Genomic DNA, 18,114 nt, shown 5'->3' with positions numbered 1-18,114 from the left:
TTAGAATGGTAATTTATTATTGAAAAGCAACACTAAAATATTTTAGTTTGTGGATTAAAGTCTTGAAATTGAGACGTATTTCAGCTCTCCTGAACATTTTTGAAAATTACAGATGGTCTCTTCTGCCATCTGACTACCGCATTATTTCCGTTCAATGTTAGAGTACTGGACAAAGTAACACGTTTCGTGGAAATATTTAAAATTATTGTGTGGATGCGGCATTAGTTTCAAATGTCAAATTCATTTGTATTGGTGCGTTGCCTTGCGTATACATATACACACCTACCTGTTGGATATCGCCCGTATTAACTTTTCAGCTGACTCTCGACTGCTAACTGTCACGTCCAATAAATATGTTATTAATTGTGCAATTGACGTTTTTACGCTAATCAGCCAATCGAACTCTATTTAGGTAAGCGATACATTTTACTTGTTATTTGTCTGTACTCGATATTTGTGTATTAAATGTTCGTTTATCGCATGCTGCTTATGTGTTCCGAGGATGGATTCCAAATCAGGTTTGCAGATTGTCACTATGTTATAGGGTTGAGTTTAGTGTAGTTGTAGATTCGCTAGGTTCTTCATACTATGCTCTTTTTAATGTTATTCTTCTGTCGTAGGACTTTCATCCGGAAACAAGTCTCCCTTGTGGGGCATTCGATTTCGCCATTGGATTGGTGGAGTTTTGATTGATATGCGTCGCAAAAGTCCTGTGCAGCAATGGGTAGACTCAATACCGAGGCAGGAACAGAAGCCGCAACCCATACAACGAGTCACGTCTCACGACGACATCAGCATTAGTGACGAAAGCGTCGCTAACATCGTTTCTCCTATCAAGAGCTTGAATCTTCAGAGCACCAGCACTCCGGTGCCGGTGAATAAGAATGCAGAGTACCCCGAAAGTCTGAACAATGACAGTGATGTGAATATCTCGTGCGAAGGTGATAACAGTGTGAAGACTGCGGATATTGAACTCAATGTGAAGTTAGATCTTTATTCTAGTTCTGTGGATAGTAGTTTAGTCAAACGGACTAAAGCACCATTTTTAAGGGATAGATCTATCAATTCGGAAGGAAATAGTCCGAGACACAGGAATGCCTTATTCAGGGACTCTTCGCAACAGGTAATAACAAATTAACCTATATTTTAAAAATGAATATTATCATCTAATGTAATACTTCTATTGTACATATACAATTGAAGTCTAGTATCTCAAAATAAAATGAATTTATCTTTGTTAAGATAAACTAACCTTGTATTTGTTGATTAACTATAGGAACAATTCTTTCATTTCTCAATGGTGACAATGAATATGTTTTATAACGATTGTTTCTTATTGAAAATGATGAATTATTTATAATAAAGTACCACTCGGAAAGTAATCTTTGAATCGTTTACTGTTTTTTTTATCCTTGATCTAAGAATACATTTAACATCAAGGCATGTATATATTATTTTTATTTCCTTACTGTTATTTAGTTACTTACTTTAGTTTAGTTACTTAAACTTACAGCATGATGTCTGTGTAAACTGTAATTAATTATTTTTTAAAGGTGAATAATAATAACCTTTCAGTTTTTGTGGTAAGATTTCAAACAGCCCAGACAGTGTACATATATTAGCATTTGAATTGAATGCTGTATAGCTATTCTAATTGACACTCTGAAACCCTTTTGTTTTTCTGTTTTTAATAATATTTCTTCATTATTTTAGTGTCGAGTGACCATGATTGTTGTGTAGTCAACTGCTGGGCGTCATTATTGAGTTTTTAAAATGTTTTATTTTGTATTATGCTAAAAGTTTTACTGTTCAGTCATACAAAAGTAATGATTAAATCTTCTATTATCACTTTTAATCAAAAGTTTTAAATGCCACTACTATTGTGTCAACAAACAGCTAGTAACTTGGAACATGGGCATCAGTGTTGAGATCATAAATCTGTTATCTGCTAAATTAATTTAGAGAGCTGTTGTAGAATGGCTGTTAGAGAAATTGATTTAATAATGATGTTTCATTATATTCAATACCTAATTTATTCCTTAAATTATTGAAACTTGCTTAAATTAAGCATGGTAAGTAGGTATATTATAATTTATTAAGTAAACCTAGAGATAGTCAATTTTGTATTTCTTCTTCCTAATTTTGTAAATGTAAATATATTTGAATTATAAAAAAGATACCAGATTTGAAGATGTTGCGAAAGTGATTAAATGGTTATTTAAAATTTATGGAGTTATGTATTACTCGTGTTTTATTTACCTGTAACCTCGGTAGCAAATCTCAATTTTTATTAATTACATAAAGATTCTAAAATTTTCCTACTGGCATAACCATATAAGTGTTTATTGATATTTTAAATGCATGTGTTAAGTTCAGGCTGATCTTAATAAAGGAACAGGTTGTTAAAAAAATAAAAATCTAATGCATTAACTATTATTTTTAACTTTTTAAAAAGAAGTACAAGTAATATAACTTATATTTTTTTAGATACTTATTGTTTGTGTTCCTACTATTATTAAAATTTCAGGACTGTTTTCAATGATCCAATCCCTGAACCGGAGTCGCATCATTGCCTCAGGACCACAACTGAATTTCTTTCAATACAATATGTATATCCCATATGTATTAGAAGCAAACTTAGAAATCTACACCGGAAACGGAAAATTAGTTATTGATGCCAAAATTAACTACATATATATAAAGCCTACCTACCTAAATAATAGCGTAATTCAAAACCGTCTCTGAATCTTGCAAAAACAGATTTCAATTATACTACTTGATACCGCAAAACTTAGCATTCTCCATTGAGTTGGCGAAGCATAATTAGAAATCTCGTAATTCTTTTTTCAAAGGTTTTCGCAAATATCTCAATAACTCCTTCAATGCAGATTTCCAAGTTTGCTTCTATTTCCCCCATAGCATAGCATTGTCGTATTATATATTCATATGATATTGTCAATAATCACACTATTATATGGATTGATATAGTATTTTAATAAACACTAATAGAACCTTTATTTTTGTAGCTCGCTAAAAATCAAAGTCCCTTGTGATCAAAGCTAATGTATGTTTTTCCGCGTTCTACTCTAAGTAAGCTATCTAATTTTTCCAAGTAAAAAAGTAAATTCATTTGCATGCGACTGCAGTACATAATGCACTGCTAAAGCTAATTGTTATCATTTATAATCAGTAACTTGTGTGCCTCATTGTGTTCTTTATTTTGTGGCATTGAGTACATATTTTGATTTAGATTATGTTGATTCCTACCCTTGAAATAAAATTGGTAGAATTAAATTAAAAATCTGCATAAATTCACACATAGTCACTAGTCAATTTACACATGGCTGTTTCATATGTATGTGGGCATTCAAAATATATTTTTATTATTCCCATACATAAACAAGGTCAACTTAACCTTTGGGCTGTATTTACTCAACATGGTTCCCAAAGACAAATGTTTTTACTATACGTATTGTAGTTTTCATAAGTAATTTGTATCACTGTTATTGCTTTCTTTTTCTTATAATGGCTAACTTATATATTGCCGTTTTTGTAATATAATACCTCAAAGGCACTTACAATGTGATTCTATAAATATTGTTTTAATTTGACTTAATATTTCAAATTTAAGTAAAACAATTAATTTTGTCATCACATGCTGCGGATTTAATCAAACGATTTGGAGAATAAGTGGATTTTATGTTTTTTCCGAAAAATTACTTCACTCTTACTGTTTTGCACTTCTGCTGGGAGAGCATTTCATTCATTGCGACCGCAAATGCCCGTTCTCCGAATTTCGCCTGGTTTACACTAAAAATAAATCTGTGTATCATCTGCATAGCAGTGAGACCACAATCCACATTCTTGGATTATGTTCTTTAATATCTTTAGTGTATTGAGTTTTAAGACACTCCAGTAGATACGGTACTAATTAGATTTTTTATTTCCTGAAATGATAAGTTATCAACGACCGAAATGGTCCATTCGCCATAACAAAACTGAAATAAGCTTGAAATAGGCTTGTAACATCTTTTTTTTAAATAATATTGTGGAGATATTTTGGTGACTATTTTTTGCTAAAGTAAACCGTGAACTAATTTCTAGTGCCTTATTAGAGAATATGGTTTTGGTGAAAACAAACTTTAAAAATGGTTGTTGAACTTTAAGTTCCACGCTCCGGGGGTTCATCGTTCATTACTAATTTTGAGTGAGATGTAAAAGGATCGGGCGCTGCACTAAGGTACATTCAGTACACAAGTGACAATTGAGGCGAATTCATGTTTTTTAACATTAGTAAAGGCAACTATTCTTGGCCATGGTTAAAATTTTATCAATGTTTCTGTAAATAACAGGGGGCATGTCTTTCCATATAAAATTGTAATAATATGAAGCAACAGTAAAGCAAAAAACCACTATCCAAATAATTTTTAATGCAGTGTCTCTTCTGTATAATCTGTTTGTGAACAATTTCACACACAAGTTATATTTTCAGCATATTCGTTTCTGAGGTTTTGCATTATATTATAATAGTACACAAAAGAAACTCGAAATAAGTTACGAAAAAACTATTATTCTGATCCTCTCATTAGCACAATGAAATGTGATTTTGTACAAATAATTAGCTATGCATGGAAAATAACGTCTTATGCCATTCTGTATTATAAAAAGTTCTGACGGATTTTTACATTTGCATTTTTAAAGTGGAACTAACACTTAAATGACTATTGACAAAATCTAATAATTTAGCTTTTTCACAAATAATTTAAGTAACTGTGAATTTTTAGTGTTTATGTTTTTAAAGTAATAAAAACACGTGAAGTATAATGAATTGTGTTTACCATGTACCCATTTATTTTGTTGTATCTGTTTAAAATCTTTTGATTACAATTTCATAAAAAAATATTGCTAATTTATTTTATTCAATAAGGAAATATCACATACTACGAATACCAATTCAAATATATGTAATGGATTTAGAAAAATTAATTGTATCTTCAAAATCAATATGGATATTGTGGAGAAATGTTTTCATACATAACTTAGAAAAAAAAAATATATCCCTTGGAAAATGTGACATGTTTGGCTTTGATAACTGTGATGTCAAGATTCATGACAATTTTTTTATAAAAATTTCAATGGTTACAAACGAAGTTCAAAATTAACATGTATCATGACGTATTGGGGACGTGGCCAATGCAATTACCGTTTTTGCAGGATTTCAAAATTTCAAAATATTTTTTATGCTGCTTATAAGTAGTAAAAAAATTTTTTTTTTACTCAACAGTATTTCATAGGCTCTTATTACTTTGAAATTGTAAAAAAAAATAAGTTTTTTTTTCTTATTTTTAATTTATGTTCAATAAATAATCTGTAATCTATCAGTTAATTACAGCCAGATATCAGATTTAATATCAAAGTATAAATTATAATAAATATTTTATGCATATAAATATTTTTTAAAACCCTAAAAGCTCAAGTCTTTTTTGAAAATTATTCTCATGAAAATTCCTATTTTATTTATTTATTTATTGTGGATAACTTATATAGCGCCATTTTCGTAATAAAATACCTCAAGGGCGCTTTACATGGTGATTCTATTGTTAAGTTAATTTAATTGAAGCTTTAAATTTGTAATTTAATTAAAATAATTTATTTTGTTGTCACGTGCTACGGATTTATTCAAATGATTTATGACTTATTAGTAACAATTATACAATAGTTTTTATATTTCAGTCTGATGGAGCTACAAGCAGAGCCTCCAGTGTGGAGAGTCTCCTGGAGTCACGGCGAGTGGATGCAGAAGCAGTTCTCCGAGGAGTCGGTTTTGGTCCAAGTCCGGCTCGTCAGCAACTCGCTCGAATACCAGATAGATTTCTTAAACCGTCCAAGGTATATTAGCAAAAAATCATAGTTGATTCTTATATTTTAATTAATAAAGAAAGGAATGTTTTTTCGTTCTTATAATTTACACAAATATTTCAATGAGTGCTACTGGAAATTGGATACAAAAAATGTTTTCTTTCATGTGCCACTGCGAAGTTTCTCAGAAATATACAAAAAAAAAAAAACAAATTATAAAAAAAAAATAAAACAACTTTGTTTTTAACCACTAATTTTTATTTTTCACCGACCGGTTTCAAAGCAAACAAGCTTCTTCTTCAAGGTTTACGTAACTAAACAAAGTCGTTGTATTTATTTTATTAAAATGAATAACCACAAAGTTAGTGCTTCAAATATAAACTTTATAAAAAACAAATTACTTTGCAACGTCACAGGTTTATGTGACCACATGTTTTGCAATGATAGCATTGTTATGACAACAACGGGCAACAGATTTCCAGTTTCTGAAATAGCTGTGTTTTTTCCATTTAGCGTGTTTTGACGTTTAGCGGGCACAAATTATAATTTATTTGATTTATTTCAACTTTTTACTATTCAACTATGTATTCAAAATTACTATTTCTTCTTTTCGTTATGAAAACCTCACCGGGTACAACCCGTGTTGAGGCATTCATTTACATTATTTTTATACTATGTTCCAGTTACAAGTAGTGTTTATGTATATGCATATATCTGTAATAAAATATGCATATACACACACGTACATAAATGTATACATTCATATACACATACAAATATGAAGTAACAAAAAAAACAAAATAATCATAATAGTAGTAATATAGTACACATAGGTACTGTGCAAATATTTAGCCGAGAAGCATGCCACCGTCGCGGGCTAATTTGCTCTTCTACACCCGCCGGTTGCCGGTCCTCCTATATCTGCAAAAATACTTATATACTTACCAAACAATGTTTTATATGATAATCAAAAACACTGTATGGATATAAACATACAATTGTGCGGAGTTCAACTTTTAAATGATGTCGTAGAATGCCTGCATGTCAGCGGCTCATACAATGAACGTCAGTTCTTGTTTTCTTTGTTTCTTGTAAGTTATGTTTCATTGTTCATATGTGTGATTTGATCACTTACTCACTGGCAGTGAAATTTTAATGTTTCAGTGGGAATATTTAAAATTACAATACATATTTTTTTTGCTTATTTTAATGGTATGTTAACAAATAAAATTAGTGAAAAAAACCTCCTAATTTCCTCATTTTGCGGTCATTTTCTGTGCTTGAAAATGAGAATCGATTTTTAATTGAAGGGGTTTAGAACCTCGGAACTCTGATCTATTAATCCGCAGCACTACCACTAAACATGTATCATTATTGTATAATTTTAATCAATCTGTCTATTGCGATTTATGGAGAGCATGCTTTACTTATCGAAAATGTTGATTTTGCATTACGATTTTGATTTATTTCGATTTTGGCATATAGGAATCTAGAATAAACGTGCCCTTTTGATGGACTAGGATTTATTATGCGAGTACTTAGTGAAATTTGAATAGTCTATTCTTTATATATTCAAATAAGATTTGTTGAGAATTATATAGTAATTTAAATAGACAATATTTGTGTTCCACCATCACTTGGAAATTTTTGCTAATTGTATTTAAACACTTTAGCAATCCGTATTGCGTAGTAGGATAATCCCATTTGCATAACCTATTTGTATTTTTATAGAAGGGATTATTGAATACTCATAAGTGCATGTTATTTATATATGTGTTGTTTACTCGTGCCAGGGTTTACTTAATACCTTTAAAGACAATGACTGGCAGAATCTTTTATTTTTATCATGTTCTCTTTCAATCAAATCCGTTAGTGTAATATAAAAAAATGCAGTAGACTATAAACTTTTTCTTATGGTAATTATTATTATATATGCGTACCGTAATCAATATTTATACACCTCATACCAATAGTTCTGTGTCCTAGGCGGATGAAGAATACAGTCCTGTGAGAAATAGAACCAGACCCCGAAACAAGTGTTTTCGACTCGACTCTTAGGTAAAAATCCTAAAAATAAAATTGAGTGGAGATAAGTCCCCCTCATGTTGATGTGTTTTCCTATTATGCTGAGGTCGTTGAGGCTTGATTCCTGGCAAGGTGGACGTGAAATATTGTTTTTAAAGGTGGTTCTACACTGCAATACGTCATTGTCCCTGGAGCGTAAAACTAATCACACACACGTAGTACATGATCGAGATATGTTACAATAAATGTTCTAATGCAGTTCCATATAATATTTTTAAACTTGTTCAGGAGATTAATAAAACAATGTAACTTTAGCTGATTATTTATTTATTACAAAAAGGAAAATAACCTCATTTGGTCTTGGATATATATTAAAATATATTTTGTTAAAAAAATGGGGCAATCGTAATGAGAAATTAAAAATATGTTTAAAACAGAAAGTTTACTTAGCAGATGTTGCCGGCACAACGAGGATATGTTATAGAAATATCAAACAATACAAAAGGGATTTTCACAACCCGGGAATAACTTTAAAAATATAATATATGTTTACAGTTAATTTTTACAATTCTAATGATACAACTGTCAATGTATTCAAAACAAGTTTTCATTTATAATTTTCGGATTTTAAAAATAAGCACACACAAAACGGCTCCCAGTTGGCATCACGTCATTTTGTCATCACGCATTATAACCGTCGACCCCGCTTCTAATTAACATTACGTACAAGTTTGGCGCCAAAACGTCGGCGCGTAACATCTTGTCTTCGGGTAATTCAAAATATACATATTTTTAACCTTTGTAGAAAATTTATCTGACATCGCACAAAAAAAATATTAATACCGTTACCATCGTAATTTTTGCTTATTTAAAAATAAAAACAACAAAATTCCGTAAAATTCCTATTATGCACATTATTTTATTTTTATCCTTTCTGATGCCTTCTTGTTTCGCATAATTTATCTTTCTTTATATCTCGTCAGGTTAAAGGTGTGAATACGGAGCAGTTTATAAGGGAGGAACAGAAAATTATGAAAATGCACGAATGTGGTGTATTTGGATACAAAGGACTTACAGGTGAGACAATTTATTCTAAATCTAAATTATATTGGAATTATGTACTATATGTCTTACTAAACTAACTATAGGGTGATGGTATCTTTCAGGCCTTAAAAGTCTTTTAGAAAATATGAAATTATATAATTAATTAACCTGACACAAAAAATAAAATAAAATAGTAATCTGAGTTTAACTGACGTTTCTTGGTGGAACTGCGTATTAAATATAAATAAAATTTAGTTATAACTTGTTTTACTTTTGAAATGTTCACCAGTGACCGGACATCGTCAGACATACAAGTGAAAGCAGGGGTTGTCATTCATGCATTAAACATCAGAAATTGTTTCATCATCAGACTGACGATGTCGGTCTCGAAGAATCCCAGTCAAAAGTGGAATTTACTCTTACCACATTTTTTTGTTGTTATTGTTACAATGAATATTGAATCTCTTTTCACTGGAAATTTACTGATTTTTTTCAAAATGTGCTTATTTATAATATTGTGGGGTAACTAAAACACATTTTTCTATCCTTCTCCGTGAGTGCTACAAATGAACAAGTCGTGCATTCAAATTATCATAATATTATTTTCTTTTTTAATAAACTCGTATAAACCACTTCAAATTTAAAATTATTTGTCGACTTTTTTCCAGGTAACTTCCTCATCATCGGGACTTTAATTAACTTAGAATTACTCGCGTTGCTATTTATATTATAAAATATTGCAAGAAAGAAACAAAAGAATGAAAGAAAAAGCGAGAAATGGAATAATATAAATCATGACAGTTAAAGTGGTTTATACAAATTTATAAATAAATAGAGAAAAATGTCATACCGCACAGTGAAAAATGTTCTTGATATTAAAAATACATCGTAATATTGTTTAAATGCATCAAGACTTGTCAATTTGTGGGGGAAGATACGAAGGTGTGTTTTAGTGGTTAACTAAAAAATCCTGATTTTTAAGTTACTGGTTTGTAGTAATTACCTCGCAATATATAAGTAAAATACGTTTAATTTTTATTTCATATCTACGAACATATGAAACCAAGTATACGCGTTTAATAAATATCATTAAATAATTATTAGTTACCGTTAATATTTAAAAAGAAATATTATCAAAACTAAATCAGTAACTTGACTGTCTTAGAACGGGGTAAATAACCCTAGTTAGACAGTCAAAGCAACTTTATTGTATTACTTTACAGTATTATAATATTGTGTATGTAATATAATGATAATAAATAAATAAATAAATAATAAATAAATATATAAAATTAAAAAAATTAAAAAACTGACTATTAATTTTTTCATCGCAACATTTCGTCGTGATCGTAGAACAACGATGGATGTGCGAATAATGCGACATTGACTTTTTTCTATATTTGATCTTGAAAAGGTTTTATAAAGACTTTATATTCCAGGTTTCAAAAAATATATAAATATTACTAACCCAAGTATCAAACAATACAATTTAGAATTTATTAAGTAATTTTTTAAAACCACTTAACAGGCTTATGAGGGCCGTAAAATAGAAATCTTAAAATCTATTTAAATGTATGATGTATATAGTCATGGCGTTATCTAGACAGACATGAAAAATGTGTCATCTCAAGTCAGAAGTTGAAGAAAATCACATGCTTCGTTGTTCTACAATCATGACGATTTGTTTGTGCTATAATTTGGATAGTTACATATTTTATTTTACACTAACCAACTAATTGAATTTTTCCTTTTCCCGGGGACTAACAAAAGCCACGAACATTTGTCAGTCACACCTATTTTAAAATCTAATGTTTTTGAAATGAATACATAATATTTCTCAACCAAACATATTTATAAATAATATATTGTGATTAAACTGTATCACAAACTTTTCTTTACTTGATATATATATTTTTCTTGTCAGAAATCATTGTCACTTAAGTTTTTAAATTCGTAAAAAAGTTGTCGATTTTCTTTGGCTAGTTTATTTACTCTCGAGAATAAAAACAGTGTGGTCTGGATACAAGAAATTCAATGAGCTAAATTATTAGGAAGTTCACTTGATTTTTTCCAATTTATTCATTTTTCTCGCTGACAAATGTTTACTGACCAGTTCCTAATTACATTGGCACTAACTAGATAATTGCACACCAGTCTGTCGATTTATGAAATCGTCCTCCCACCAACGCCTCAGGACGAATTCTGGACCAGCGTTACCCATAGTCACTGTTGAGTAAGGAATTCAAATAAATAATGTTTTGCCTTTTTAAATAGGGTTGTTTGTTGAGTTTGTTTCTTGTTGTTAATATTGAATATTTATTGCTTTTTGTAGATTGACCATATTGTAAAATTGTGCTTTATTTTACATCTATTTGTATATTGAAAATTCATCCTAACACATAATATTATCATTGGGTCATTCCGTTCCTGTTCAGTTGGCGATGAAGTATTAGAAATTCACTATAAAGTGATTCCCACACCGATAGATGCTTGGATTTTTAAAAATATTTCTTTTTTTTCTCTGTGTTCGGGCGGATTAAGAGTACAGTTCTGTGTGTGATGTGGTTGACGTATTTACCTACCACGCTTGAGGCTTCAGGTTCGATTCCTGGGAAGGTCAACATTAAAGATTGTTGAGAAAAGTGGTTATATACTGCCATATTTCATGTTCCTAGACTGGCACCTCACCTTCATATAACAGATGATCGATATACGCTGCATTTAGTGTATCAATGCAGTGCCCTACACACCATCAGGTGTGGACGATGATTTAATTTTTCAAAATCGCTAACTGATCCGCAGAAGAATACGTACCCATGCCTTTTAATAAATGTATGTACCATTTTTTTGTTAAATAATAGGGTAAACCTCAGAATTTTAGTTGTTTTGCATGTTATAAATCAATAAAGAATGTTATTGTTTTTATTATTTCATTATCTCTATTATATAAAATATAAGATACGAATTTTTTCTTCAAATTATTGATTGATTAGTTAAAATTGAATTTCAAATGTGCTATTATTTGAGCATGAATAAGATAGATTTTAAAGTCTGTTACAGCGAAACTTCTGACATGTAAACAGTTGTTAATTTACCTCGAAGAATGTGTATCTAGTCCAAATATTTATTTTTAGCTTATCATAACAATAATATATAGCTATATTACATACAAATAGCATTGTTTGTTTAGAAATGTAGTATTGAATCTAACTTTTATGTTTCTGTAATACTGTCCCTATCGCGACAGATTAACAACAATTACAAGAATATATTACAACATTGCATTGAGATATGATCTTATTTCTATATAGTTTAAATAATCGCAACAGTACCTGCAGTATTAATCGCCTTTTTTAGAACATGTTATATTTGTCAATTGTTTGCAAACTTCTGCAAATCGTCACTTAAATAACTTTAATTTTTCACAATTTGCGGAGAATAAAATAAATATTTAAAAAGGCTTCTCGATAGATATTTTATTATAATCTTATTTGAATAATCTTAAGTTAAAATATTGGTTGGTTGCCATACCAAAAATGGCACAGCTAGACAATTTCAGTTGCAGTAAGAAATATTTATTTGCATTTTTAAAATGTAATTTCAGATTATTTTTTACTGCACTTGTGCACTCACCTACTTTCAAAATTGAAAACTCATTTGGAGACTTGTTATATAAATAAACAACATTAAAGCTAATGACTTATTTATGAACATCGTGTATAATACATTTTTATTTTATTACTTTTTGTAATGCATTATTTGTGTTTCAGAAATATTTATCTGTTTGTATATTTGCATTTTTAAGGCTGGCTGTATTTGCAAAAAAATATTAATCACAATTACTTTCTATGATTCTGAAGCCGAGTAGATGTGACCCACGATTTTAAGTGTCTGTGTGTTGTGAGCCAATTGTTATGTAGTTCTATTTATATGTACATATTACATTTTTTTACTATGCATGAATATGCTTTTTGTTAAATATGATACAGGTAAGTTCTTTGAAATCTTATAAAACCCATATTTTTTTTTGCCTAAATGTGCTAAATATTTTTTGTAGAAAAGTAAAGCATATGACTACAGGCTGCCATTGAAAACCATTTTTCAACATACATAAATATTAAGTTGTTCCTATTGAATCAATTCAAAGAAATTATAATTGAGTTTGCGCCTCTGAAACAGGGGCGAATCATCCATATAAGTGATTATGCGCAGCTTACCATTATATTTGACTATCCATAATTATGTTTTATCGTAACTTTTTTGCAGAAAAACAAACAAGTAATTGTTATTTCTTTATGAATCGTTGCCACGGTTTTTATTTTCCTTAAAAAATATTTAAAAAACGCCCAGCGCCATCAGTTAGCCAAGAAACTACCTGATTATTCCAGCATGTATTTCTTCAAACATAAGTATGCTATATTTTTAACATGTTAAACCCAGGGCCTCGATTATTTACACCGACAGGTCTAGAACCCCTCTATATGTTTATCTACGCATTAAAAGTGACAAAAATTTTGTTCCACCTAGCAATTTTTCCTTTAATCGCGATTTATTTAGAATTTTAATTGTTTTGAGGTTGGAACTTTTTTTCTTAAAGGCCTATTTAAAATACAAAAGTGAAATAAGTCATCTTTAAAATGTCATTGAGGTGGGATACAATTTTGGCTGTACAGCGCCACTAGCGGTGAAGTTTGAAAACTCCGTGTAATTGAAGCGCATGCCAAGACCACGTGACCTCTGAGAGGGCATAATTCATATCCCCTCTTAAGGTGCAATGGCAACATTTGGAAAGAAATATTGCAAATATGGAAAATAAATATTACTATTTCATTTATCAACAATATTTTGTGTTTGTCCAAATTTTGTTGATAAATCCACCTGGTCCATGAAGAAGTATAGAAATTGAAAAAATAACATTTTCAGGCGTTGCCTAGTATGTAGGTGAAATAATTCAACTAGATGAATCTCACCCGCATAAATAAAGGTTTCAGCTCTTTAACTTCACACACATCAACAGATGAAAGAATTGAAGGAATGTAGATGTTCAAATATGGGCAGAATGGTGAATGTTACACAGTGTGTAAAGTGGCCACTTAAACCAGCCATTGACAGGTCATAAGCCCTGTAGATGCCTAGACTTCTATATTACTTTCTCTTAAATGTTCTTCATCTCTGTTGTAATACGTTAATATGTCATTTATTCTTGTCTTCCTGAAAATACGTATCGACGTGTAGATAGAACCGGCTTTGTAGTCGCTCGGTAGATAAATACAGATGATCGTTAAGCATATCGTCTTGGCAATTGTCAAAAGTCTTTTATCATGTTCAAGCGAGCATTTTTTGCTTGAATTGGGATTTATCGAAGTTTACAATGGCTTTGAAGTGGGCACTTTCTATCACAGAAACCTATTTAAAATATAAATTAGAACTATATTTCATGTTAATGAAGTAAGGAACGCGGACTAATTTCTGCGGTCATTCATTGGTTCGTTTCGATCGTATGATGTCGAAATGACAAGTAGGTAGAACATACTGTGAAAGATACAGATAGTACAGAAGTTAAGTATACCGTCTCGATACGTACAGATGAAGATAGCGTTCATAATTGAGGCCCAGGTGCATTTTGAAGTAAACTTGCAGATTACTCGAATTATTTGAAGATTCTCAATTTGGAAATCAGTATTTCAAACATTATTTTCTATGTAGCTATTTTTCTTTGAGATGATACAGTTGGTCATATACCACCATTACTTTTATGCAGTCTTATTGCAGGACATGTGACGCTCGACATGCCCGTTTTTGGCACTTTTCATTTCTAGAACAAATTGACCAGTTGACATTTCAATCGTAATCGGAATATATCTATTGTTTATTGTGTATGCAGACAATTGGTAGAATTTCATATTTAATTTGGTAATGTTTTCAAAATAAAATAAGTTTATTGGATTATAATTCTACTTTATTTTTTATAAAATATACAAAGGGTATATTGTGACGCGTTTTGTCTTAAATATTTACAAAGTTTCTTTAAATTCTAAAAATAATTGTAATTAAATAATTGTAACAATAATTAAAGTACAATTATAATCCAATAAACTTGTTTTATTTTGGATACATTACCAAATTATATATCTACTGGATTCGTTGTGATATTTTTATTAACTTTCGGATAAGTTTTGTATTAAAATAATGGAGAATATAGGTACAAATAGTAGGTACAAGTTTATGAACATTTTTTGTAAATTACCTGTAAACAAAATCACAGTTCGCCACTGCTCTGAAAGCGTACAAGACCTGTGTAATGTATGCATATTAAAATGTTTATACAATTTTATTATGGACTGCATCTGTGCTCCATGGCCATAAATAAAATTGAGTCCATAGAATTTGAAATAGTAAAAACGCTGGTGTATTATGGTCATATTTATATTTTCCAACTTTATTATTTTCCTGACGTATTTGCATTCATATAAATTATGTATGTAATATATTTAAAAATAATTTAATTTATTCAACAGATGGAAGTGTTGAGGAAATGTCGATGTTAAAACATAGGCACGATGATGAACGTTAGACTGTGTTTAAAGTAGTCACTTGAACCAGCCGATGACAGGTCATAAGCCCTGTAAATACCTAGACTTCCATTTTCCCTTCTCAAAAAGGCTTTTTCTCTTTGTTGTAATAAATTTCAATCTTGATATCTCCCTGGGGTTGAAAATCCAGCCTTGTCTACAAACATATGGACATACTCAAATGTTGTTGTTTCAACAATACTTTATATGATAAAAAAAAGTAAGAAGTACATAGTATTACGTGTTGACATAAGTTGTGTCTGTTTTTTCCAAATTTAAAAATGAGCACCAAAAGTAAAACGGTAAATATTTCAATTTGTTGCAACAGAGAGGGAAAATATTTTTGAGAAGAGAATATGGGAGTCTAGGCATTTACAGGGCTTATGACCTGTCATTGGCTGGTTTAAGTGGCCACTTTACATACTGTGTAACATTCACCATTCTGCCTATATTTGAGCAGATGGAAGAGTTGAGGAAATGTGGATGCTCAAACATAGGCAGAATGGTGAATGTTATGAGCATCCACATTTACTCAACTCTTCCATCTGCTCAAACATAGGCAGAATGGCGAATGTTACACAGTGTGTAAAGTGGCCACTTAAACCAGCCAATGACAGGTCATAAGCCCTGTAAATGCCTAGACTCCCATACTCCCTTCTAAAAAATGTTTTCCCTCTCTGTTGCAACAAATTTAAATTTGAACAACTCCCTAGGGAGAAAATCCAGCCAGTCTGCAAGCATTTGGACATACTCAAAACATTGTCAAAATGGTAAAACTTATATGTCATTCGACAGAAAGTTTTCAGCACTATAAGATATTGTGTTTGCTTTTCACTAATGTAATTTTATTTAGTTACAGCCTTCAAAATGGAATGTCAAGCAGACAAAAGTGGGCATTTTCGACACCTCCTTCTGTTTGCATTAGATCAAGAAAATAAAACTGCCAATATTGCTCGTGACATTTGCGCAGTGTGCCATGGTGATAAAAGATGGTGTCTTTATGTTATTATGAAGAAACGGAAAGAATGGGTGACTTATGGTCAGCAAGCATTGAATGCCAACAGACGGAGGTGTCGAAAATACTCACTTTTGTCTACTTGACATTCTATTTTGAAGGCTTGTAATTAAATTAAATAATATATGTCACGTAAAAGCAAACACAATATCTTATAGTGCTGAAAAATTTATTTCAAATGGCGAATAACCTTTATCATTTTGTTTTAAATTTGGAAAAAAACGGACACAACGTATGTTAACGCCCAATACATTGCATTTATTTTCATACGACCCATTGAATGTATTTGTTTTTCAATATATATGTGTTTATTTGCAGGTCACCCACACGCTCCACCTTCCTCGATAGTAGCTAAGATCATCGAGCGGATCAGTAGCCGAGAAGATATTCCTGATCCCCTTCTCTCACCTCCTTCGCGTCAAACTGATATTGAGAATTTCTGAATTGCCATCTTTACTTCGACTGTTATCATAAAACTAGATATAGTCCTTAGTCAATTAATTATTGGTCTCCTTTGGTCCCCATAAAAATCTAAATACCGTCAAACTCGGTTATTACGAGGAAGACGGGACCGACTGAATTCGCTCGTTATAAACATTACTCGTTATAATAGAGAAAGGTTTTTTAAATCCAATCGCCATTGCATGTTGTCACTATTGAAAATTATAATAAATGCTTACCAACACTTGGAACTAGGATGTCATTCATAAACTACCAAAGAAGTTGTAAATTGTAATGAGGTGCCGAACCTGCATTTACTAAGTTCAGAAAGCTTGGTTTTTTACATGCAATTTCAACCATATGTGTGATACTTTGTCAATGTTGTCGGCGAAAACACAATTAGGTACTTAAACACTTACGAAGTATCATAAATGTAAACCGATCCCAACACCCAGCGGGATCGGTAATAAGTTAGTCTCCCATTCGGATTTTTTTTACTTAGGTTCTTATTTCGAAAATGATATTTTCAAACAATGAGGAACTTCAGCCCTATGGGAAATTGGACACAAAATTTTTTTTCTTGCGCCCGGTAAAAATTAGATCATTAATTTGTAGAGTAAAATTTCTTAAAAATGTATGAATTTTTTTAAAATAAAAACGCACTACTTTGAATGACGTCACTGGTTCATATGAACCATCCAATGATATGAGAGCTTTGAAGGATATCCGGTTTGGTCACTGTAAACGAACCAATAGGAAGAACTGTCATAGAACAACCTCTGCGTCACACGCGGAGTTATTTCGATAATACGATATATAAAAATAAAGAAAAAAAAAATTTGGCTTAGTTTAATACTCTATTAACAAATAAAAAAAAGACACTGAACTTCCTCATTGAAGAGTTTTGTCTTAACTGTTGACCATATTTTTGTTCGGTATGCCCGAGAAGAAGCTCGTTATAAAAGAGAATAAATGAAATGGAGAAAACCCCAAACTAAAATGTCAACTAATGTTTCCATATTATATCCGAAATCTCGCTGTTGCCGTGATCGTTATAACCGAGTTTGACTGTACACACATATCTTTTACCCTTTTTTACATTTCCACTGTAATGATACATTACATTACAACTACTTTTCACTCAAAACAATTCAACCA

The 18,114-nt window shown here is 30.9% G+C and overlaps 1 protein-coding gene across 4 annotated transcripts; it reads left to right on the top strand.

Moving 5' to 3' along the window:
• The first annotated feature begins 315 nt into the window (after positions 1 to 315).
• Positions 316 to 17,920, top strand: olf186-M (Ki-ras-induced actin-interacting protein-IP3R-interacting domain olf186-M). 4 transcript variants are annotated; one of them, XM_088229581.1, is made up of 6 exons: positions 316 to 412; positions 621 to 1,123; positions 5,734 to 5,889; positions 8,868 to 8,961; positions 11,068 to 11,161; positions 16,834 to 17,920. In XM_088229581.1, exons 2-6 carry the CDS (start codon positions 695 to 697, stop codon positions 16,868 to 16,870), a joined length of 810 nt encoding a protein of 269 aa, XP_088085707.1. In that variant the 5' UTR covers positions 316 to 412; positions 621 to 694; the 3' UTR covers positions 16,871 to 17,920. The 4 variants fall into 4 exon arrangements, with proteins under 4 accessions (XP_088085707.1, XP_088085708.1, XP_088085710.1 ...); XM_088229582.1 differs by lacking the exon at positions 11,068 to 11,161; XM_088229583.1 differs by lacking the exons at positions 316 to 412; positions 621 to 1,123 and adding an exon at positions 1,997 to 2,072 and having other exon boundaries at positions 16,834 to 17,794.
• Positions 17,921 to 18,114: the final 194 nt, after the last annotated feature.

This window comes from Micrasema longulum, unplaced genomic scaffold (genome assembly GCF_059751315.1).
Source record: "Micrasema longulum isolate JH-2025_06_02 unplaced genomic scaffold, ASM5975131v1 h1tg000681l, whole genome shotgun sequence".
Lineage (NCBI taxonomy): Eukaryota > Metazoa > Arthropoda > Insecta > Trichoptera > Brachycentridae > Micrasema > Micrasema longulum.
This window is presented reverse-complemented; position numbering and strand designations above follow the sequence as displayed.

Coding starts and splice junctions, on each gene's coding strand:
- olf186-M (XM_088229581.1), top strand. CDS start 695: ATGCGTCGCAAAAGTCCTGTGCAGCAATGGGTAGACTCAATACCGAGG. Junction 1,124..5,733: donor TCAGGGACTCTTCGCAACAG/GTAATAACAAAT, acceptor TTTATATTTCAG/TCTGATGGAGCTACAAGCAG. Junction 11,162..16,833: donor TTACCCATAGTCACTGTTGA/GTAAGGAATTCA, acceptor GTTTATTTGCAG/GTCACCCACACGCTCCACCT.